This window comes from Trachurus trachurus (assembly GCF_905171665.1).
Source record: "Trachurus trachurus genome assembly, chromosome: 6".
Taxonomy (NCBI): Eukaryota; Metazoa; Chordata; class Actinopteri; order Carangiformes; family Carangidae; genus Trachurus; species Trachurus trachurus.
The window spans coordinates 30,639,141-30,663,054 of NC_139897.1; the positions used below are offsets into that span (position 1 = coordinate 30,639,141).

The following is a 23,914-nucleotide window of genomic DNA, read 5'->3' on the forward strand; positions in this document are numbered from 1 at the left end:
AACTGTGTCGCCTCATGGACGTCGGAACTGTTTATTGAGAGGGGGGCATAATAATAATAGCATACCGCATTATTACATCAAATAATGGCCGGTATTCAATCATTACACGAACAAAAAAAAGGCCGGCCCTAAATACAAGCCGGGTCAAAAAAACAAACAAACAAACAAAAAAAACTCGTGTGGACTGTCTGTGAAGACTGACGGGAGTGAAGCTGGCCTCATCCTCTGCTTCAGAGAGGGATCTGGATCTCTGCTCTGTGTCCGGAGCCCGCTCGGGACCGAGAATGGATGTATTATAATAGATTCATGGACCGAAGACGGACCGCAGCGCACGCTGTAAAAATGCGACTTGAATGGGATTGAAGCCAGGGCCGGCCCGTGGCATAGGCCGTATAGGCAAATGCTAAGGGCGCCGTCCATCCAGGGGGCGCCAGCGCCACAAATGGGAAAGAAAAAAAAGTGTAACTTTCACTATTTTTATAACTAGTTGGTACTATTATTTCTTAATACAAAAAATAACCTCACGTTAATTTAAATGCAAAGCAATACGTATTAAAAAAGTAATAATATAATATGTTACAACATTACTTACTAAGTCGCCCCCCCCTCTCTCCCCCACATGCCCATGGTACGTGCCCTCCGCTCTCCCCGCAGTCACACACACAGCAGAGGTACCTGTCTGCAGTGGGAATGCTTTCAAGCCGTTTTCTTGTTAGAAACGCCACATTTTTAATTAGATGTGTGGATACTTGGTTGCATTAATCCTCAAAGTCGGCGCAAATGCCGGCTCGTTTGCGCGACCGTCTCGATATGTTTTTGTTTATATTTCGGTCATTTTACGCCACCCTTGACCTGTCAATCAAAAGAACAGCTGTGAAGCGCTTCGAACCCGCAGAATCGTTAGGAGAGAGAGAGAAGCAGTGAGGAGGGTGACGGTGCTTCAGAGGCTGAAAGTTCTGACTCATTTGATGAGGAAGATATTGAAAAAAGAAGAGAGTTGAGACTTCAGCCTGCAGGGCCACAGCTCCAGCTCTGTATACAGACCTGCTGAGCTCTCAAACCATTTTTTTTTTTTTTTACCTCTCAAACAGCACCACAGTGACAACACATATAGGGTACATTATATAGGTTAAATATTGTAAATTTTGTGGTTTTTGTCTGTTTAGTTGATATTTTGTTTGGAGAAAAAGCTAATTTCTCATTTAGGGCTACACACGTCATGAAGTTTGAAATGTAATGTTAAGTCAGTATTTAGCTTCTTTTATTTTACATTTGAGACATTTGGTGAAAATAGAATGACAGATAACATTTATGCTCAAAAAGCAATTTCACAAAATTTTATTTTAACTTGTTTTCCACACGTATCTATTAGCTTTTATTCATACAGTATATTCCACTGCTTTTGTGAAGCTAAGACTTGTGTACCCATTTCAAGCATCACAACAGGTTATTCTCATGACTATAGACACATTTTTTTCATGTCTTCACCCAGGATTTACTTTATGACATTTTACTGATTGTTGTGCAAGTTGTGTATCTCGGGGTCAGAGGGGACATACAGATACACTGCTACGTTATCATTATGATCATTATTGATCATTGTTGGGGGGGGCGCCTGGGAGTAATCTCGCCTAGGGCACCAAAATGGCTAGAGCCGGGCCTGATTGAAGCGATACAGCGTAACGGAGACAGAGACCCAGGTCTGACAGCGCAACGAGGAGAAAAGCATGTGAAGAAGATGAAGATGAGCTAATGAACGATGAGCTTGGTTGCTATGTATAAAAATAAAAGGAGGTATTTAGAAATAAAGGCTTCGACCGTAGCCTACGTCACACTGAGCTGTCAGATGCAGCCTGACTCCACTATGCCAGGTGCCAGGCTGCTGTATGGAGCCAGGCAGGCTGCATATCACATAGATCTATGCATTATATGAGATACACTACTCACAAAAAGTTAGGGATGTTTGGCTTTTGGATTACATTTCAGAATGCACCTAAAATGCACTATAACCTTTACAGGTGAACTTAATTTAACCTTCTCTAAACTTTTGAATGCACATGTCCAATTGTTCAATGTTTCAGTCCTTATTGAATAACATGCTGTTCTCTAACAAGCTGATTAACTACACAAATCACAAGCACCATCTGATTTAGTGGTTCAGTTGTAATGTTCTGCTTCAATGACAATTTGTATCTTCTTCTCTCTCCCTCTCCTCTCCACCATGTTCAAATGTTGACATCATGAGACTAAGAAAACACAAAGTTATTGAGACATTGAGATTTTTGTTGGGCTATAACCACCACTGTTATTAGCTTTTGTTTGAGATAAAGAAATTACCATGCATCCTTCTACTTTAAAGGCCTCATGATAGAATATCACTGTAGCATGAACTTTTTTATAGGGATATTCTTATCAAATATCCCTAACTTTTTGTGAGCTGTGTAAATGTAAGTCAGACAAATTGAGTTTAAATTAAGATTCTTTCCTTCTTTTTTTTTTAAAGCGTAATGCTGTGGGTAGGGAGGCTGATGTCAATCAGGATTACATGCACTCATTTTTATTTGAGTAGCTTATGATCATGTTTTATATATTATTTTTTTTATGATGTAACACCTGTTTGTGGACCCTTCAGGACAATGCTTTTGTCTACCTAAAGTTGATATGTTGAAATTTCCAGTAGGCCTATCACAGTCAAAGACAAAAAAAAAAGGCAGATCTTTGTCTTTCCTTCCTCTGGGCTAGGCCTCGGATCTCCCATGAACCTAGATCCGCCCCTGCACCCAAACATATTAAGCATATATCGGATGCTGTCTCATCCGGTAGGCTACAGTCCGCTGCCGCGCTTCAGTTCGGCGTCTGTTCTATTTTTCGTCGTATGTCAAGCTGGATAGAACAGCTCGTAACAGCCAGGAAGTCGGGCACAGAAAGGCGAGAGAATCCAGTCAATTTTCAAAATAAAATGATGATTACCAGTAATGAAGTTGTTGCTTGTCCATCTATAAGTATTTGTCAGTTGCGTCTGCACACGAGACACACACACACATCTATACGTACAAAGCTAGAGACAGACCTGTGTGTGTCGAAAACCGAGTACAGACGAGTGGAGTCGATGTTTTACCGGCGCGGAGAGAGCATGAAGCACGCTCCCTTTGCTACCTGCCTCCTTGTGGTGGGGACAAAATTGTTCTTGACAAAAAGTGGTGGGGACATGTCCCCAGCGTCCCCAGCGTAAATGACGCCTATGGCCACAGCAGCAGTGAGTGGATGAAGGAGCTCTAATAGAAACCATCTGATCACAGTGACAGGACGGATCAGGATCTCATGATCAATGACTCTGTTCTTCTCTGCTCTTCACACAGATCAGCTGCAACACACTGACTCACTGAGATCAGTCACAGCATGTGGAACAAAGCAGCCGTCCTCAGGACCAGTCCTGAGCTCCATCAAACCTGTCCACACATTTTTACTGGACTTGAAGTCAGAGTCCAGAGGAAGCAGAGAAACTGTAGAGCAGAGAGAAGCAGGCTCAGCTCAGAGCACATGGACTCAGACAGGAAGTGAAGCTCCAGCTGCTGGAGACTTTCATTAAGGAGCCACTTTGTGGCTTCATCTGATCTGGAGTCAGATGTGTTTGAGCAGCACACACATTCAGCCACAAACACTGATTACTACACTGTTCATTACACTCACTCTCTTCTGATTGACAGCTCCAGACCTCTGGACAGTGATGACATCTGGATGTCACACTGTGATTTACTGTCTCCTCAACACAACAACACATCTCATCAGGAGCTGATTATTGATCATCAATATCTGACCAGACAGAGAGGGTTGGAGACTCTGGAAAAACGGTTCTATCTGGCCACATTTTGAAAATACAAAGTCAAAAGTCCCAGCCCCTTTCCTCAGACTTCTCTCTGAAGCCACGCCTTCACCTTTACGCAGACGTGGGTGAAGACTCTGATCGCGCACACGAGAGAGTGAGAGAGAGATGGCAGCTTGATTGGGCTTAGGCAGAACCAGACATGAAGGCATCTGATCGGTTTTTCCTTTTCGGAGCGAAAAGCATGGATTGGTCAGAGTTTTGTCTATCCTGCAGCTGCCACAGAGGTCTGATTGTTTTTGTTCCTTTTTCTGAATACATAATGTATTGACTACTCTAAGGATGGAAGGACCATTTCACCCAGTATAACAAAAAGTGAACATGGTTACCAACCATAACTTTAAACCAGCAGCAGCTGAAATGTTTCCTCATCAACTCTGAAATAAAGTCTGATCAAAACATCTGGAGAGACTCAGAGCACAGCTGCCAACAGCTGGTTTCATCACTGAGAACTCTTCTCCTGAATATGACACAGTGAGTCATGATGAGACACTGAAGTCATGAGGAGAAACTCCTGATCCCAGTAGTTCGTCACTGTGACTGATGGAAGCTGCACAGCTCATGTTTGAAACACTCAGAGATTTTGGCTTCAGTATAAACTGTGTTGGGACGAGTCAGACTGTGACAGAGGACGTCAGTGGAGTGGGCGGAGCTTCACTGTGGCCTACACCACCTCTGGATATGGTCTGAGTGATCAGATCTGATGTCATCAATGCATCAATCACCTGAGACAGATGTTAATACCAGGTGTGATCAGGTGTGAACGGGGCCATAGAAAATGTTCCAGCTCCTCCTCCTCTATCAGACAGTGTGTGTGGCTGCAGCAGCCTCTCCATACCTGAGAGTCTCCAGTCTCCAGTCTGGATCCTCCAGTCCAGCAGACAGCAGCTTCACTCCTGAGGCTCCTGGATGATTGGAGCTCAGGTCCAGCTCTCTCAGATGGGAGGGGTTGGAGCTCAGAGCTGAGGCCAGAGAAGCACAACCTTCCTCTGTGACCAGACATCCTGACAGACTGAACACACAACAACACACAGGAAACCACTGTCAAAACCTGGAGGTGTGTTCAAGTGTCATCAGATAAACAGCTTGATGGATCCTCACCTGAGAGTCTCCAGTCTACAGTGTGGACTCTCCAGTCCACCAGACAGCAGCTTCACTCCTGAGTCCTGCAGGTTGTTGTTACTCAGGTCCAGGTGTCTCAGACTAGAGGACTGGGAGCTGAGGACTGAGGACAGAGCTTCACAGCTTCTCTCTGAGAGGTTACAGCCGCTCAGTCTGAAGAGATGATCATGAGGAATTAAAGAAGAAAGGGATTTATTTTCTGTCCTGTTGAAAAGACAGAAGTGTTTTTATACAATGATGAATAAATCCAACTATCTCTACACTTACAGAGCTTTGTTAGAGGCGTTCACCACTGGCAGCAGCCTCAGAAGAGCCTTCTCTGAAGCAGAGTATTTCCTCAGGTCAAACTCGTCCAGATCTTCTCCTGATGACAGTAAGATGAAGCCCAGAGCCGACCACTGAGCAGGAGACAGTTTGTCTGTGGAGAGACGTCCTGATCTCAGGGACTGTTGGATCTCCTCCACTAGAGAACGATCATTCAGTTCATTCAGACAGTGGAACAGGTTGATGCTTTTCTCTGCAGAGGGAGTCTCTTCAATCTTCTTCTTGATGTACTGAACTGCTTTCTTACAGGACCGTGAGTCACTTCCTGTCTGAGTCATCAGACCTCGTAGCAGAGTCTGATTGGTCTTCAGTGAAAGACCCAGGAGGAAGCGGAGGAACAAGTCCAGGTGTCCATTTGAACTCTGTAAGGCCTCGTCCACAGCGCTCTGGTAGAAAGGTGTAGATGTGTCTTCAAACACTTGAAACCACTGAGATGTTGTTTGTTGCTGTGATATCAGGTTGAGTCCAGAGTTGATGAAGGTCAGATGGACATGAAGAGCAGCCAGAAACTCCTGAACACTCAGATGGACGAAGCAGAACACCTTGTCCTGGTACAGGCCTCTCTCCTCTTTAAAGATCTGTGTGAACACTCCTGAGTACACTGAGGCTGCTCTGATATCGATGCCACACTCTGTCAGGTCTGATTCATAGAAGATCAGGTTTCCTTTCTGCAGCTGCTCAAAAGCCAGTTTTCCCAGAGACTCAATCATCTTCCTGCTCTCTGGACTCCAGTGTGGATCTGTCTCAGCTCCTCCATCATACTTGACCTTCTTCAGTTTTAGATAAACCACCAGGAAGTGGATGTACATCTCAGTCAGGGTCTTGGGCAGCTCTCCTCTCCTTCTGGTCTTCAACAGCTCCTCCAGAACTGTAGCAGTGATCCAGCAGAAGACTGGGATGTGGCACATGATGTGGAGGCTTCGTGATGTCTTGATGTGGGAGATGATCTTTCTGGCCTGCTCCTCATCTCTGAACCTCTTCCTGAAGTACTCCTCCTTCTGTGGGTCAGTGAACCCTCTGACCTCTGTCACCATGTCAACACACTCAGGAGGGATCTGATTGGCTGCTGCAGGTCGTGTGGTTATCCAGAGGCGAGCAGAGGGAAGCAGTTTTCCCCTGATGAGGTTGATCAGCAGCACGTTGACTGAGGTGGTCTCTGTCACATCAGTCAGGATCTCAGTGTCGTGGAAGTCCAGAGGAAGTCGACACTCGTCCAGACCGTCAAAGATGAAGACGACCTGGAACTGATCAAAGCTGCAGATTCCTGTTACTTTGGTTTCAGAGAAGAAGTGATGAACAAGTTCCACCAAGCTGAACTTTTTCTCTTTCAGCACATTCAGCTCTCTGAAGGTGAAGGGAAATGTGAAGTGTATGTCCTGGTTGGTTTTGTCTTCAGCCCAGTCCAGAGTGAACTTCTGTGTTAAGAGTGTTTTCCCGATGCCAGCCACTCCCTTTGTCATCACTGTTCTGATTGGTCGGTCTCTTCCTGGTGGAGCTTTAAAGATGTCTTTTTGTCTGATGGTTGTTTCTTGTCTGTCTGGTTTCCTTGAAGCTGTTTCAATCTGTCTGACCTCATGTTCATCATTGACCCCTCCAGCCCCTCCCTCAGTGATGTAGAGCTCTGTGTAGATCTGGTTCAGAAGGGTTTGGTTTCCTGCTTTAGAGATCCCCTCAAACACACACTGGAACTTCTTCTTCAGGGCAGATTTGAGTTTACGTCGACAAACTGGAGCAAAATGTTCTGAATAAAAACACAAGAAATCAGATCAATAATAAATATAACATGTTAACTCCTCTAAATAACAACTATATGAACATGTTTCCCTCCATGTGTTGATGTCAGTGAACGTCTTATTTGTCCATCATGTTGAATCATTACAGAAATCCTCTTACTGCTCTGCAGACGCTCAGCCAGCTCCTCCTGCTTCCTGCTCCTCAGTAGCTTCACTGTGATCTTCACTAACGCCTCTCTGATGCTCCTCTGCTCTTCATCCTCACCGTCCACCACCTCCTCATCCTTCCTCTGACTCCCTGAGCATTCTGGGTAATCTGGACTCAGAAGCTTGTGGATCTTCTTCAGCTCGTTCTTCACAAAAGTGACCATGTTCTCCTCCAGCAGCTGGAACAGAAACTCTATGAGTGACAGCATCAAACTAAAACCTGACAGACTGACAATCCACTGGTGTCAAAGTGCAGCATGGAGATGATTGTGAACACAACAGATGTAACAGCAGCTGTTGGACATGTACCCACCATAAACATGGAGTCCAGGTGTGTTTGATGCTGCTGGGCAGACTGACCACTGGGAACCTCTGAGCTCTCCTGGTCCACTCTGTGGAGGAATCGTGAAGTGAACATCAGTACAGAGAGACAGAGATGGCAAAAGTACCTAGATTCTTTACTTGAGTAGAAGTAAAAGTACCTGTGTAAAAAATGACTTGAGTAAAAGTGAAAGTACTGATCCAATTATCTATACTCAAGTAAAAGTAAAAAGTACAGGCTCTGAAATGTACTCAAAAATATTATGAAAAGTAAAAAGTATTTCTATTGCACGATTCACTGCAAAGCTAATAACCACACGATAATTTATCTTGAATCCATTTCATCAATGTTATTGTTTGAATAATTCACTTAAGTTTACCTGCCGGACACAAGATGTATCCAAGTGTACTTCACCATAGTCAATCGTAGGCATTTGTATTGTACACCTCAGGTATACACATCACACTTCTGAACATTCAATTTTGGACCAGGATTGGCTTCTAAACTGTGGTGTCACAAATCATGCTCATAGTCCCAATTAATCATCTTTTTTAATCGCACATCAGGCAACAATTGTTTCTCACTGTACAGGTGGTGTGTTATTGTGAATGGCACACCCAGGGACTACGTATGAAAATAACTACACTTCTCTAGCCATTATCTGGTACAAAATATACTGTGTCCCTGCCAAATAAAATAAAAATGAAACAAATCTGCACACTGCTGTCAGTGAAGCTCCATTGAAAAACCCTTCACAATTAAGATGTGTGCTCCTAGATAGTAACTCACTGTTTACACTTACACAACACATGACCCCTCAACTCCTCTCTCCATCACTCTACACTACGTCAAAAAAATGCAGTGTTCCTGTAGGATTTTTTAAAGTTCTTATCATTTCTATGATAACCTGAATCTGACTGTCAGTTACAGCTTACATCTGATCAGCTGATCCTTGTCCTCCTTTAAAGTTGATGGCCGCGTCCTTTGACCGGTCGCTCTTTAAAGACAGACAGCTGGGTTCAGGAGAGTCTGGTCTCTGCTGCTGGATCCTGAAACAACAACACAACTGATGTTAAATATTTTAGGTAGATGGAACATGAATACAGAAAAGTTTTGCAGTTTTATGCAACCTGGCTACATATTTGTCAGCTTTCTACAGACCCCGGATGACGATAACAGAATGAGTTTTGCGGCAGATAATGTGTAATTTAGAGTCTGCATTTTCTGTGCCCCGATCACTCCCACTATATGGAAATAAGCAACTCTCGAATGGACCTAAATATTGTCCAAAGGACTCCTCATGACACCAAAGTCACATGTGTGAGCAAACAACCTTATCTTATGCCAGAAATAAGGTCCAGGTTGTAGCGTTATAACTGAGTTAATAACAGAGTCATAACTCTGATTTTATGTAGAATCATTGAAATTTGACTCCACAGGAAGAACGTTCAACAGAGACTCCAAACCTTTGAAATTTAGTTTTGTCTTACGTCTGATCAGCTGATCCTCGTCCTCCTTTAAATTCAATGAGCTTTCCTATTGACCGGTCACTCTTTAAAGACAGACAGCTGGGTTCAGGAGAGTCTGGTCGCTGCTGCTGGATCCTGAAACAACAACACAACTGATAAATGTGCATGTTGGAGAAAAACCGATGAAAATCATCTTCAATCTTTTAATAAACACAACAACTGACTTTTAGAGAGAAAAGTCTGACAGTTTTAATTCTGACCTTTGACCTCTGGTCTGGCCCTGATGTCCCCCACACAGAGTGGTTTTAGAGGGAGGGGCTCCCTCCTCTCTGTCCTCACACTGATCCATGCTGCTGAGGTCACATCCACATCAGCTCACACACACTTTGTAGCTTCACCTGCAGAGGAAACACACATCATTCATGTGCACAGCAGCTCACATGTCCATCATGTCTCCAGCTGCTCCTCCACTGATCGGCTCTTCTTCTCTGCTTCATATCAGTGTCAGCTGAATGCAGTCACACAGCAGTGAGGAAGAGGAAGCTGCCATCAGCTGCTGTACTTCTACTATCAGTCCACTAGATGGCGTCATGAAGCTGCAGTGAAGTGAAGAGCAGCCCAGCAACATGATCCATGGACGACTGTTTCCATCCACTGACACACACAAGGACTGAGATCCACTGAGTTGATGTGACACAGTCTCTGTGTGGACAGCGTCCCTGTAGAAAACCACTGGATCAAACAAGCTACAGCTGATTGTTACACACACAACAACTGGGCCTCAACTCAGCTGCAGTACAAGCAGGAAGTAGCACAACAAGGAAATACTCAAGGAAAGTACAAGTACCTGACGACTGTAGTAGCTGTTGAAGCAGGAGCCTCTGAGGTGTTCACTGTCTTTCTGAACATCATATTAAAAACCCTGTGAGCCGCTCAGCCCGCCACACTGAGTCCACATCAGTCCTGTAGTGTAAATCTAATGACAGACCACTCACCACAGACAAAGTCACAGCTGTTCTCCAGCGGCTGTCCGGACGAGCTCAGGCCACGATTAGTGTCTCAGACAGCGGGAGAGCAGCGGCTCATCTCCGCCTCCTCCACAGGCTGATCCAGGCGGTAAAGCTGCCTCCAGCTGCACACAAATAACCACTCTCTTCACGTAACTGCCACAGGAGACAATAAACTGTGACACAACTGTTGCTGTTAAACTATGAACTGTGACTCACCTGTTGGATATGATACTGTAATCTTATCTGGATAAATGAATCTGCTCCGCTGCACTTTGCTCCATGAAATAAAATACCCAGTGTACAAAGAACCTTTATCACACATAATATTACAGACCAAAGTTACATGAGGGAAGTTCAATCAGGACAGACTATTAAGAATGGAATAGACGGGATGTGAAGCAGAAAGACAATTATTGTGAACAAATAATATTTTGGTGCTTAGGCCCCAGGGAGCAGATCATCTTAGAAGACAAATAAGAGGGAAGCGGGAGAGATGAAATAGACTCAGTGAGCATGCTTGGAGAGATAGTCTCCCTGACCGAACTTTTGCTAAGCTTCATTAATTATTAATTCATTATTATTAATTATGACATGTACCCAGGTGAACTAAACAATGTACTATGGGAATTATAAAGCAATAAACAATTAATGAGTAACAGGAAAGACACCAGCTTCATCAACTGCTCCACCACCACAAGGCCAAAGTCCATCTGCTGATAAGATTCCTGATAACTTATAGTAGGTGTAATAAGTGTGGCTCAGGAACAAAGATGACTCGGATGTGATTGTTTTCCTGGTTTTATTCACTACAGAGGTCGTGAAAACACATGAAAATAATACATACAGTCTCCTGGTCTACCTCTATAACAATGCAGCACAGCACTGTTGTATTGGTCAATAGCAGGGCTGTGGTGGCTGCACTGTCCCAATCACTGCTGTTTGGCCTTGGAGAGAGCTTCACCTCAGCCCTGACTGGTTTCCCTTTGCCCTGTTTTTAGCAGATTTTAACATTTTGATGAGTAATTGTCGTAATTTGAACCTCTGTGTCTGCCTAAACCCTAAGTTGTATGTCAGACCCGAGTGCTTTCCTTTGTTAATATTCCTAAAAATTATGTCACAATGAATGACCACGTGAGTTTGCAGGTGAGTGAACAGGTGAGTAAAAAGTTGTTGCAGACCTCACCTGAAGTATCTGAGAAACACACCACACACACACAGTAATTTAATACAACCTTAATGTGACACTTGAGTCATGTGTTTGTTTGTTGTGTAACTGTGACAATAAACAGTTCACAGTGACAAACAGGGGGGTTCCTCCATCAAGCTCGCTTAGCTCAAAGTCTGACTTCAACGGCCGAGTCTCGCTTATTTTAGTGAGAGTTCAGTTCCATCAACGTTCCCAGACTCGCTGCAGCGTGGACTAAAATGTTTAAAACTATTTGTTTTACCCACTGAGCTATAAGACACAGCTAGAATAAGGATTCATATGAGGCTGAAATAGAAAGAACTTTGTGCCACTTGTGCATTGATCCTGTCAGTCGTATTGTTCTAGACCTCCTCTGTGATGCAAGAGAGTTGGACATTTCTCTGATTTTTCTTTTGTATAGTAGTAGGTACCCCAAGATAGGGATACTGGGGGCGTGACTAACAAGCAGCTGTGTAACATTACCCCATGCGTTACTGCAATCATGACCTCCCTCAGGGTGTCAGTAGCTACAGCTTTTACTATACAGAGTCATTTTAATAGTTTAATCATTGTTTTAACAGACAATCCATCTAGAGCAGTGTTTCCTTTTCTTCTTGTACAGTCCTTATATTCATCGTAAGTCTCCATAAATAACGTTTAATACATAATCTTTAATCTCTGTGCAACAAATGACAGAAACAAATGTAACAGTTTGGGTTTAACCATTTGTGCGTGACCAAACGTCGATAATAATAATAATAATAATAATAATAATAATAATAATCAATTATTTGATTTTCCTAAAGCTTTAAGCTAAAATCTTCTGAGTTCAGAGTTAATTCTCTCTTAAACCAAACACGGATCATAACCTGATCAGACCTGAACTCATCAATAGCCCAATCACCAATCAATAGACGAACAGTGAAAGTGAATCAGAGTCAAACAGCATTGAGTTCAGACGTGAGGTCATCGATCAGTGACCTCATCATGAACAATAAACAGAAACTCTGAGGTTGAACCTTTGACCTTCAGTCAGACTGACGATCTGAACTTTCTCTTAAAGACACAGTGAACGTTTCTTTGTGAGGTCATGCGACGTTGTGATGTCATCACTCCTCCAGGCTGCCGTCGCTGAGCAGGAAATGAGGTCTGACCAGCGACAGCATGGGGCCCCTCGGGGCCCCGGCCAGACAGTACGCCTCGTCCGGCCCGACGCCCCGAGACCGCAGCGTCCTCAGCGCGGCGCAGCAGCTCTCTCTGCCGCCGCGCGCCGTCACCATGACGAAGCTGAGCGGGCTGTCGACCATGCCGAACCTCCGCCGCATCTCACCGAGCCGAGCCGACAAACTCTGCAAAAGGAGAGAGACAGTGAACGCAACCTCCAGGTCAGAGCAGAGGACGACCAGACAAGGCCGTTTTATTTGTATCGCCCGTTTTTACAAACAGTTTCCCCCAATTCCAATCCGCCCCCTAAAGACTCAAGCCCTGAACCCTCACTGACTTAAGTGACGTCAGCTCTAAGTGACAGAGTGTGAGAGTCTGTGAGGGTCCAGATGCTGTAAATATGAATGGAACAGCACTTACCCACTTTCACCACACGTTACCTTGACAACAACATGTTGTTGACTCCGGTCTTGGGCCGATAATTTACGTACTTTCAACGCACACAAGGTGTGTGAGGTGGACGGACTCAAAACAAAATGTTCCTGGATCAGATCAGACCAAATCATCATCAATAATCACAAACTGCACGTTAATACTGACAGTAAACTTCTTCTTTTTTTTTCTTTCTTTCTTTTTTTTGGTTGTTGCTCTTGTCCATTAACAATAAAGAGAGCGGCGGAGCTCTCTCTGACTACGTGTGGTAATTTACTTTTTTCTTTTTTTAACACTTGCGTTCCGACGGCATCTCATGTGTTTGACTTCACAACGCTATGAACTGTGGGTAATTCCCCTACCCAAAGTCAGCATCGGTGCTGACTTACGGTAAGGGGGCAGTAAGGGCTCATTCACTGACTCACTGACTTGATGATCTGACAATGGAACAGCCCTCACACACTCACGGACTTCCTCCCGTGAACGCGCCTCTAAGTCAGTGAGTCCGTGGGGGGTCGGATTGGAATTGGGCCTTTGTCTCAAAGGGCTTCACATCCCATCATAACAACATCCTCTGCCCTTTGACCCTCACATCCACTGAGGAAAAACTCCATGGAAAACCCTTTTAAAGGACAATTCCAGGCAAATTCAACTCGGGGGTGTATTTTCCTATCATTTTAGGTCTAAAAGAAGGAATCTGAAGATCAAACATGCACTGAGAAGTTTATTTATGTTTATGACACAAACGGTAGCTTTCCCACTGCACCTGAACACACCGAGCGGCAACCTGGGTCTCGCGCGAGACTCCGGGAGACTTTGAATTAGATCTAGTTTTACAAACATGTCGGCTTGCTTTAAGTAAATAAACTTCTCGGTACATGTTTGAGTCGCCATCTGACTTTCTGTGGAAAAACATTGCGGCTTTGAGGGATGTAAACAGCCTAAGCAGCGGAACTTGCATCTGCCCCCATTCATTGCTGCCGTGGCGATGCGGGGACAGACACAACTACCACAAAACAGGAGCAATTAAACTGCAAATCTTCACATTCCTTCTTTTAGACCTAAAATGATAGGAACATACACCCCCGAGTTGAATTCACCTGGAATTGTCCTTTAAAAGGGACAAACTGGAGAAACCTCAGAGTGAGCAACAGAGGAGGGATCCCTCCCCCAGGACAGGCAGTAGATGTCGTATACAGACAAGTTTATACTGTATACAAACAGTTTATAACATGGAATATGGGAAAGGTTAACAAGAGCTGATGAAAGAGGCAGCTGGCAGCGGCGGCGGCGGCGAGTAGCTACCTGAGCGGCCCGTTGACACGCCGACGCCGGGCTGACGTCGGGCCGGACGACGGCGTCGCCACAGAATAAAACTCTGAGCTGCTCAGACGAACAGGAAGCCGTCTGCTGGTCCAACAGCGCCGAGAGGACGCCTGGACCGAGGACAAGGAGGATTCACCTTCTGACACCACACTCACCAATACACCGTCAATACATGATTAGAGCTGCAACAATGAATCAACTAATCGAACAATAATTGATTATTAAATTAATCATCAACTTTTTTGATAATCGAATAATCAGATGGGTAGTTTTTTTAAAGGGATAGTTCAACATTTTGGCAAACTGGCCCATTGCCATAATCCCTATAGTCATAGCAGTAGGTTCGTTACCTTTAATTGTCGGTGCAAGCTATTTTTAGAACGGCGGAGCAGAGCCGTGAGCTGCTCAGAGCTACGCTACGGAGGCTCATGGGATTTCTTGGTTTCCCTCATCAAACTCATCAAATACACAATCCAACAACTCCACAACGCTCTGGTGGACAAGTTGTGACCTGCACATTCACCACTCTATGAGATAATAACACAACGTTACCAGACAGAGTTGTTTTAGAGGTAAACAGAGACTGCTTGATGAAAAACTGTCCCTGAAGGCAACGTGCATCAGCAGTTTTGCATTTGCCTCGAAAACAACTCTGCACTGACAATTAAAGGTAACAAACCTACTGCTAGTAAGGGATTATGGCAATGGGCCAATTTGCCAAAATGTTGAACTGTCCCTTTAAGAGAAAAAAAAGTCCAAATTCTTTGATTTCAGCTTCTTAAATGTGAATATTTCTGCTTTCTTTGTTCCTTTATGACAATAACAAACAATAAACTGAGTCTCTCTTTGGTTTGTGAAGAAAACAAGACATTTGAGGACGTCGTCTTGTGGTTTGGGAAACACTGATTTGGCATTTTTTAACATTTTATTGACCAAACAACTAATCGATTAATCGTTTAAAAGAATCAACAGATTAATCGATGACAAAAATAATCATTAGTTGCAGCCCTATACACGATCAATCCATTACCAATATGTTAGCAATGGAGGGGAACTTCATCATATTTTAAGTTTTAATCATCCTGCTGTGAAAACGTGGCGTCGTCGTGGTGACGTGGTGGTGGTGATGAAGAAGAGACGAAGCCTCCTCACCTTTCTGCGACGCCTGCGACGCCTCGTCTCTGTCCGTCGTCAGGAACAGCTGCACGTTGTTGTCCAGCAAACAGTCGGTGAAATCCTCCTCAGCCGAGAAACAGAAGCTGCCGACGTCCAGACCTGCAGCAGAGCGACGGTGACCATGACGATGACGATGATGATGTCACAACAGGAAGTGAACACTGACCCGTCACTGACCGGATAAACTCTTAAAAAGTTAAATTACCGTAGCGTCTGGTGCTGCTGATGATGCGGGAGCTCTGCTGCTGCTGCTGCGCATCAGTGGTCACCATGACGACGTCAAACAGCAGCGTCTCCGTGGGATTCGCCTCCAGCAGACGCTGATTCACTCTCTGCAGAGCCTGATGGAAAACAAAGTCCAGCCCTTCATGTGTCGTCTTCAAAACAACAGCTCACACATTGTTCCCTCTGTTGTCGGGGACTATTTTCTGTGGCGGATTAATTCACATTTGGTGAAATTTAGGTGAGATTCGGTGAGATCTACTTCAGAAACTGAGGAATTTTGGTTATTTATCTATTTATTGACTCGTTATTTATTCGACTGTGATTGTTACAATGTGGTGGTGCTTATAACCTCCTGTTGTCCTACTGGGTCAAGGAAGGAAGGACGAAGGGAAAGATGGGAGGAAAGAAGGAAGGGAAAAATGAAAGAAAGATAGATGGAGGAAGGGAACAGATTGGGTCAATTGGGTCAAAAAGGGAGGAAGAAATGAGGACGAAGGGAAAGAAGGAAGGGAACAGATTGGGTCAAAAAGGAAGGAAGAAATGAGGACGAAGATAGATAGATAGATAGATAGATAGATGGATAGATAGATGGATAGATAGATGGATAGATAGATGGATAGATAGACAGACAGACAGACAGACAGATAGATGATAGACAGATAGAACGATAGATAGATAGAACGATAGATAGAACGATAGATAGATAGAACGATAGAACGATAGATAGATAGAACGATAGATAGATAGAACGATAGAACGATAGAACGATAGATAGATAGATAGATAGATAGATAGATAGATAGATAGATAGATAGATAGATAGATAGATAGATAGATAGATAGATAGATAGATAGATAGATCAGACAGGAAGTAGGAAGAGGAGTGAAGAAACATCTGGGAACGTCTCTTCAAATCTTATTTCTTCTCGATCATCTGGATTTAGTTCTGTCTGAGAAGCTGCTTGACTCAGAGTGTGAGTTTAGAGTTGGAGAGTTGTATTTATTTTATGTTTTTCTATGAATGTAAAGTGTTTAATCATCATATTGCTGAAAAAAGAGACAGTTTTCATTGTGCAACGAGTTCAGTTTCACTACAGCCGAGTGAAAATCTGACAGTTCATAGATGCTGTTGTATTAAATAGTTGAACAGCAGTGAGATCGATGATGAAATAAACACATTAACTCCTCCACACACCTGCAGCAGCGGGAAGGCCACGCCCTCTTCGTACGCCTCTTCACCATCGGCTCCACCTTCGAACACCGACCGAGACGTCACGGCAACGACCACCGCACGATCAGCATCTTTCTGCAGAAGAAACACAGGACATGAGTTATATACGTATAGTGATAGGAAACGTGAATCATGTTATTGGATATTGATTATTGAGTCATTCAATAATGTGACAGTGAAGGTGAAATGAGCATCAGTACAGTTTCATCTTGTCTTGACCTACAAAAACAAGTTTCTTATGTGCTGATAATATTTTTGTTTTATATTATCAGATAAATGTGGTGAAGTCAAGACTTTTAGGTTTAATTGTAGTAGAGTATAAAGTACCAGAAATTAGAAATACAGAATTAGCATGGACATTAATTTTTTTATTTTTTTATTTGTTTCATTCATTGAAAAAAGAAAATAAAAAGAGTTTAACCAGAGACCTTCTATTTGGTTTGACACAAAAAAATAATGCAACTTCTGAATGAAAGGGGGCAGAAAAGCAAACTGACCTTTTAGACATCATTATAAAACATTTTAACTTCTGTTTTCTAAATCATAAAGATCTTAAAATATAATTCTGCTTCGTTTTCTCTCAGTCTTTGCAGAAACTGACCTGAATTTCAGCCTCTTATTCATCGATCCGGATCTCCACTAGAAAACGTGCAAGTTCACATTTACGTCACTAATCTGCGACAGAAGTGTCACAGGTAAATAAATGATTATGGTTGTTTATAAATAATTAGGTCCCGCTCGTCAAATCGGCGTACATTATATAATCTATGCAGTTATATTTTAATATTTTAATCACTTTCTAATCTCTCCCGGTCTGACGGAACTTGTGCAAGATGAATCAGTTTGGATTTTAGTGCAACGTGTGGCTGCATGGATTTTATTTCTGTGCCGAATTGAACATAAGTCACTCACGTCTCAAACTATGAACTTTAATTGATGTTTGCTTCAAGAACATTATTATACTTAAAATAATGATTATTTAAACGGAGTCTGGTGCACAACTCTGATAAACAGCCTCACTCCTCTGGTTTCTGTCGGAGTTCTTCTGCAGATGTGTGAAATTCAGATCTCTCGTTGTGTTTGTGGGTGTGAGACAGTTTCAGTTTATTCAGTTTATTCGATCAGCATTCCCCCCCCCCCCCCCCCCCTTCTCCACAGGTAAAATTTACTAAATGTACACAAGTGCTTACTGTACATGTGATGAGGGGTGCTGATCGAAAAGGTGTAGGCTGAAGCCTAGGCTTATTATGCCTACCCTTTTTACCAAAACAAAAAAAAGAGGTAAAGAGAGAGAAAAAAACAAAAACAAAAAAACAACAATCAATCCAGAAACTATTTCAACAAGGCAACTTTTACATTAGAGTTTAAATCAAACAAGCATTTGGCGCTCATAACAAATCTATATATTCTTTAAGTACCTTGGATTTAAACATTTTCTTGAAAATAGAAATCGAGCTACACATTCTTAATTCCTCATCATAACTGTTCCACAAATTAACACCTCTGACGGAAACACAACGCTGTTTTATATTAGTTCGTATTTTTGGTCTTTTATAGACACCTAATCCTCTCAATTCATAACGACTCTCTCGAGTTTCAAACAGCCTCTGAGTACTGCAACAAAACATATGGTTATGCACTTTAAACATAATTAGAGCCATTTTGAAATTAACTAAGTCGTAAAATTTAAGAGTCTTTGACTGTACAAAATAAGCGTTTGTTGACTCTATAATATTTAAATGATTTATAATTCTTATAGCTTTCTTCTGTAATTTGAAGATAGGTTGAGTGTTAGTTTTGTACGCATTACCCCATATCTCGGCACAATAGGTCATATATGGGAGTAACAACGAACAGTAGAGTGTGTATAATGACTTTTGGTTGAGATAATTTCTTGTTTTATAAAATATTGCGATGATTTTTGACATTTTGGTTATCACATTGTTTATATGTGGCTTCCAACACAGTTTGTCGTCAATTGTAACACCCAGAAATTTGTTTTCATACACTCTTTCTATTTCAATACTATTTACTATAATTTTAACCTGAGTTTTAATTTGTTTGGTACCAAAAATTATAAACTTTGTTTTATTTAGATTCAATGATAACTTATTCAAATCAAACCAGTCTTTAAGTTTGTTCAATTCATTTTCAACTATACTCAGAAGCTGTTCAAAATTTTTACCAGAGCAGTAGAGAGTGGTGTCATCAGCAAATAAAACACATTTCAATAAATCGGAGACATTGCAAATATCATTAACATATAACAAAAATAATTTAGGGCCCAAAACGGACCCTTGGGGAACCCCACAGGTGACCTTCAAGTATTTAGATTTTACATTATTTAATTGCACATACTGATATCTGTCCTCCAAATAACTCTCCATCCACTTATAAACAATCCCCCTGATGCCATATCTCTCTAATTTATTCATTAATATTCGGTGGTCAATAGTATCAAATGCCTTTTTTAAATCAATAAAGACACCTATTGTGTATTCCTTATTGTCTATTGCATTTGATATCCCTTCCACAAGTTCCATTACCGCCATCGAGGTGGACCTTTTTTCTCCAAAGCCATACTGGCTATCACTCAATAGATTATTTCTTTCAATGAAATTATCAAGTCTATTTACAAATAACTTTTCTAAAATTTTTGAGAACTGCGGGAGTAATGATATTGGTCTATAGTTGGTAAATAGATTTCTTTCAGCAGTTTTATAAATAGGGATAACTTTTGCTATTTTCATTTTTGAAGGAAAAATACCTGTTTGAAAGGATAAATTACAAATATACGTAAATGGCTGAACTACATATTCAATGATACTTTTAATTAATACCATGTCCATATCAAAATAATCAGAGGATTTTTTATTTTTGAATTTATTAACAATCTCGAGTATCTCTCTATCATTCGTAGCACTAGAAAACATGGAGGAGGAATTTTTACTAATATACTTATCTATCTCATTATTACTTTTTGGCTTCGGAATATCTTTTGATAGGTTGCAACCAACCTGAACAAAGAAGTTATTAAATTCATTTACTATTTCTTCAATTTTATCTGTAATAATGTCATTATCTTTTACAAAGTATACTGGATAATCCTTTTTTTTAAAGCTCTTTTTAATTATACAATTTAATACTCTCCACGTTCCTTGTGTGTTACACCTGTTCTGCTCCAATAATGTGTGATAATACTCTTTCTTATTTGTTCTTATGATGTTTACAAGTTTATTTTTATATACCTTATACTTTAATTCAGCCTCTTTAGTTCTCAATTTTAAGAATTTCTTGTACAATCTATTTTTCTTTTTACATGCATCCTCTATCCCCTTTGTGATCCATGGTTTATATTTATCATTATGTTTTCTGTTTACTTTTTTTAGGGGACAATGTTTCTCGTATAGTGAAATTAAAGTAGACATAAATTTATCATATGCACAATTTGGGTCTTCACTGGCATAGACTTCATTCCAGCGTTGTCCCTCTAGGTCCATCTTGAGGGCATCAATGGCTTTAGGTGTTTTATGTCTTATCATTTCGTGTGTATGAGTCTTTTGTTTAACTTTCTTCCCAAAAAATTTTTGAATAACTGCAAAAATAGGAAGATGATCACTAATGTCATTTATTAGAAGTCCACTTACTATTTCATAGTCCATTTGATTTGTGAATATATTATCTATCAGTGTGGCTGTATCAATGGTTATTCTACTTGGTTTTAGTATTACAGGGAAAAGGTAGTTGCTATACATTGTGTTAATAAAGTCAATTGTTTTTTGGTGTCTGTTTGGGTTTAGCAAATTTATATTGAAATCACCACAGATTACTTGCACTTTGTTATCATTTAAATTGTTAAACATAGCAGCTAGTTGTTCATTGAATATATCAAGACATGAACCTGGCGTCCGATAGATACAACTAACAATTACATTCTTTGCTTTTTCATTATGAATCTCAATGGTTAAACATTCAAGTACATTGTCTATAGTATTTGTCATACATTCAATCTGGCTGCATCGCAAAGTTCTATCCACGTATAAAGCAACCCCACCTCCTTTTTTATTCACCCTGTTCATTGAAAATAGTTCATATCCTTCCAGTTCCATTTCCTTAACTTTCTCTTTATCAAGCCATGTTTCTGATACTGCAATTATATTAAATTTACCATGTTTACTCAAACACTCTTTAATTTTTGAAATATTTCTATAAAGACTTCTACTGTTGAAATGTATGATTGATAGTGCATTGTCCATGTTGATACTTGTGTTTAATTGATCATCTGTATAGTATTCGCAAGTATTGTTGTTGTTGTTATTATAAAAATTGTTGTCTGGGTCAAAGTTGCATTCAGGATCAAACATCTTATGTTCTACATAGTCAAAGGTTTTGAAATTCATTTTTTCCGTGCTTGTGTTGGGTAACTGCCCAAGTTGACAGTCATTTGCACAATTCCCGAAATCTTCCTCCTCAAAGTCATCGAATGGAAAAATATAGTCTCTATCCAGGCTTGTCATTTGTCTGTTTAGTTATTTTCATTGTCCATGGAAGTGGCCAAAGCCATTCCCCACAAAAACAAAAGAAGAAACAAAGCAAAAAACAAAAGGAAAAGCAAAAAGAAAAGCAAACACAAAAGCGAAACAAATCAAAAACAAAAATTAACAAAACAAAATAAAACGAAGTCCATGATGAACTGTACATCCAGCCTTCACGCATTTTCACATGTGGGCTTCTCTACGGCTGCCACATTTATGCCCATAATAACCTGCCTCAGCCCCAGGTGAGTCTCTCTTAACTTACCTGCTTCACGTCCGTGTTCTGCACCGTGGAAACCATGTCAGCTGTGGCGCCTTCACGGCCTCGACAGGTTAAAGTTTCTTTATCTTTACCTGTTCACGGACACAACGACCCCGTCACCACAGCAACAACAGCAGCAGCAGCAACTGTCTGTCAAAGTTCCCCCAGAAACACTCAACTCTTCTTCTTCTTCTTCTTTTTTGTTTAACGGCGGTTGGCAACCAGCTTACCGGCGCATTACCGCCACCCTCTGAGCTGGAGTGTGAGCAGGAGAGTGTCAGGAAACAAAACATATTAATAAAGAAAAAAAAAAAAAAAAAAAAAAAGGAAAGGACACTCAAATCCTATGTTCCAAACCGTTAATATAATACATCCATGTTCCAAACACTCAACTCTTTAGTTCACTTCCGCTTTTCTGACGTGTGTGACGTAGCCTACCGCTTTAATGCTGCGTTCAGGACAACTCGGAACTGGGAACTCTTTCCCGACCTCCTACTTGAAAACGTGAAAATGAACGCCACCACGCCACCTCATGTCGGAGCTTCATCCATCCACTCGGGAAAAGTCGGAGGGAAAAAAAAAATCTAGGCCGTTTTCTCCGAGAATCAGTTGTCTTCTTTACAAAAGTAAACAGTTTGGACATTAGAAAATCATCACAACAAGAAATGTTTCTGTGGCGGGGAGAGCTAGGCGGCGGCGCTCTGCGATCGGATTGTAATGTCTTTCCAGGATGTTCCACAGTTAGGCTATCTGAGGTGAGTGACTACATGCAAAAACACAAAGTTTATACTGTTTATAGCCTATTGTACACACTGAATATGAGTTCAGTGGTGTCTTCTAAGGATTCCAGTCATGTGCCATAGAGATTTGATTGTTTTTTGAGTGTTTGTTGTGGTTGAAAGAATTGCCCCCATGGGTTAGCATTGTTGCTAACGTTATCCCAAGCGCCAGGTAGCCATGTTGTAACTCCGGTTTGCCTGCATCAATTTTAGTCACGTTTTTGGCTCCCCCCCAACACTGCGTGACCATCAGGAAAACGATTTAGGGGTCAAAAATGGCTGGCATTCTCCTTTAAGTCAGTTTTGTCAATGCATTTGGATGATAGATAGCCCAGTAGTCCAGGCAAAATAGCGTTTTACGACAGACTAATTGTCACAGAAGGTTTTTCACCATACATCATTTCTATGAGGTGTCTAGAACAACATACTAAAAGTCCTAAGAAATCCTAGTTGGGGAAATATGTTTAATTCGCATCATTATTTACTGTATAAAGTCTATGGTGCCGTTAAGGCCAGACAACAATACACCCCAATGGGGCTATTTTTTCCCTTTACTCCTATCACAATGAAACTTTACACAATGAAAGTATCCATGAAATGTAACATTTTTTGTATTACAAGTTTCTTTGAAAATTAATTTGAATATGCAAATGAGCCTTACACTAATCAAATGTTTATTTGATTCTAGAATCTAGCGCATTCTAGAATGCGCTTCAACTGGGAGCAGCAAAGTCTGGTAGCTCTGAGTTTCTTACTCTGTTTTTGTTGTATTTTATCATATTTTTTCAATTACTGATGGATATTTCTTCTGTGAAGAGAAGAGTTTTCTCAAGTGAAGAGCTTTTTTCGTTGAAGTGGAGAAAATCTGGGGTGTATCACACTATTCCGGCTGAGTTGAAGAGGCGTTTTCGTGGTTGCCGTGCTGGTGCAGGTTTAAAGGCAAGGAAGTGGAGATACAAGCCCATTCTGCCGTCTGTCATCATGGGGAATGTCAACTCTCTGACCAACAAGAGTGATGAGCTGGAGATATTGGTGAAGACTCAGAAAGTTTACCGTGAGTGCAGCCTGATGTGTTTTACTGAGACCTGGTTGAATCAAAACATCACTGACTCCATTGTGGATGTACCTGGCTTCACTCTCATACGGTCAGACAGAGATGCTAAGGCAAGTGGCAAGAAAAAAGGAGGAGGTCTGGCCTTATTTGTGAACCAGAGATGGTGTAATCCTGCACATATTACTGTCAAAGAGAAGATGTGTTGTCCAGATATTGAATTATTGGCTGTTGGAATGCGGCCATATTATGTACCAAGAGAATTCAGTCATATCATAACAATACTTGTGTACATCCCTCCCAAGGCAACAGCTGATGTTCCATGTGAAATACTACATGAAATGGTTGCTAGGATACAGACAAAACATCCTGAGGCACTTATTATAATATCAGGTGACTTCAACCATGTTATCCTCTCCTCCCACCTGACTGGATTCACACAGTTTGTTAAATGTGCTACCAGAAAAAACAAAACCC

The 23,914-nt window shown here is 41.5% G+C and overlaps 2 protein-coding genes across 2 annotated transcripts; both read right to left on the reverse strand.

Annotated features, from left to right (window-relative positions):
* Positions 1-3,806: 3,806 nt before the first annotated feature.
* On the reverse strand, positions 3,807-11,744 carry LOC310987935 (protein NLRC3-like; the record flags this gene model as incomplete). Its single annotated transcript, XM_083974404.1, has 8 exons — positions 3,807-3,813; positions 4,722-4,895; positions 4,985-5,158; positions 5,273-7,070; positions 7,223-7,360; positions 10,126-10,223; positions 11,254-11,262; positions 11,740-11,744. 8 exons carry the CDS (start codon positions 11,742-11,744, stop codon positions 3,807-3,809), a joined length of 2,403 nt encoding a protein of 800 aa, XP_083830530.1.
* A 426-nt stretch (positions 11,745-12,170) lies between these two features.
* Positions 12,171-21,646, reverse strand: LOC310987600 (cytosolic 5'-nucleotidase 1A-like; the record flags this gene model as incomplete). The annotated part of the gene is made up of 6 exons (XM_083973929.1): positions 12,171-12,605; positions 14,158-14,288; positions 15,331-15,453; positions 15,560-15,695; positions 16,775-16,885; positions 21,611-21,646. 6 exons carry the CDS (start codon positions 21,644-21,646, stop codon positions 12,366-12,368), a joined length of 777 nt encoding a protein of 258 aa, XP_083830055.1. The 3' UTR covers positions 12,171-12,365.
* Positions 21,647-23,914: the final 2,268 nt, after the last annotated feature.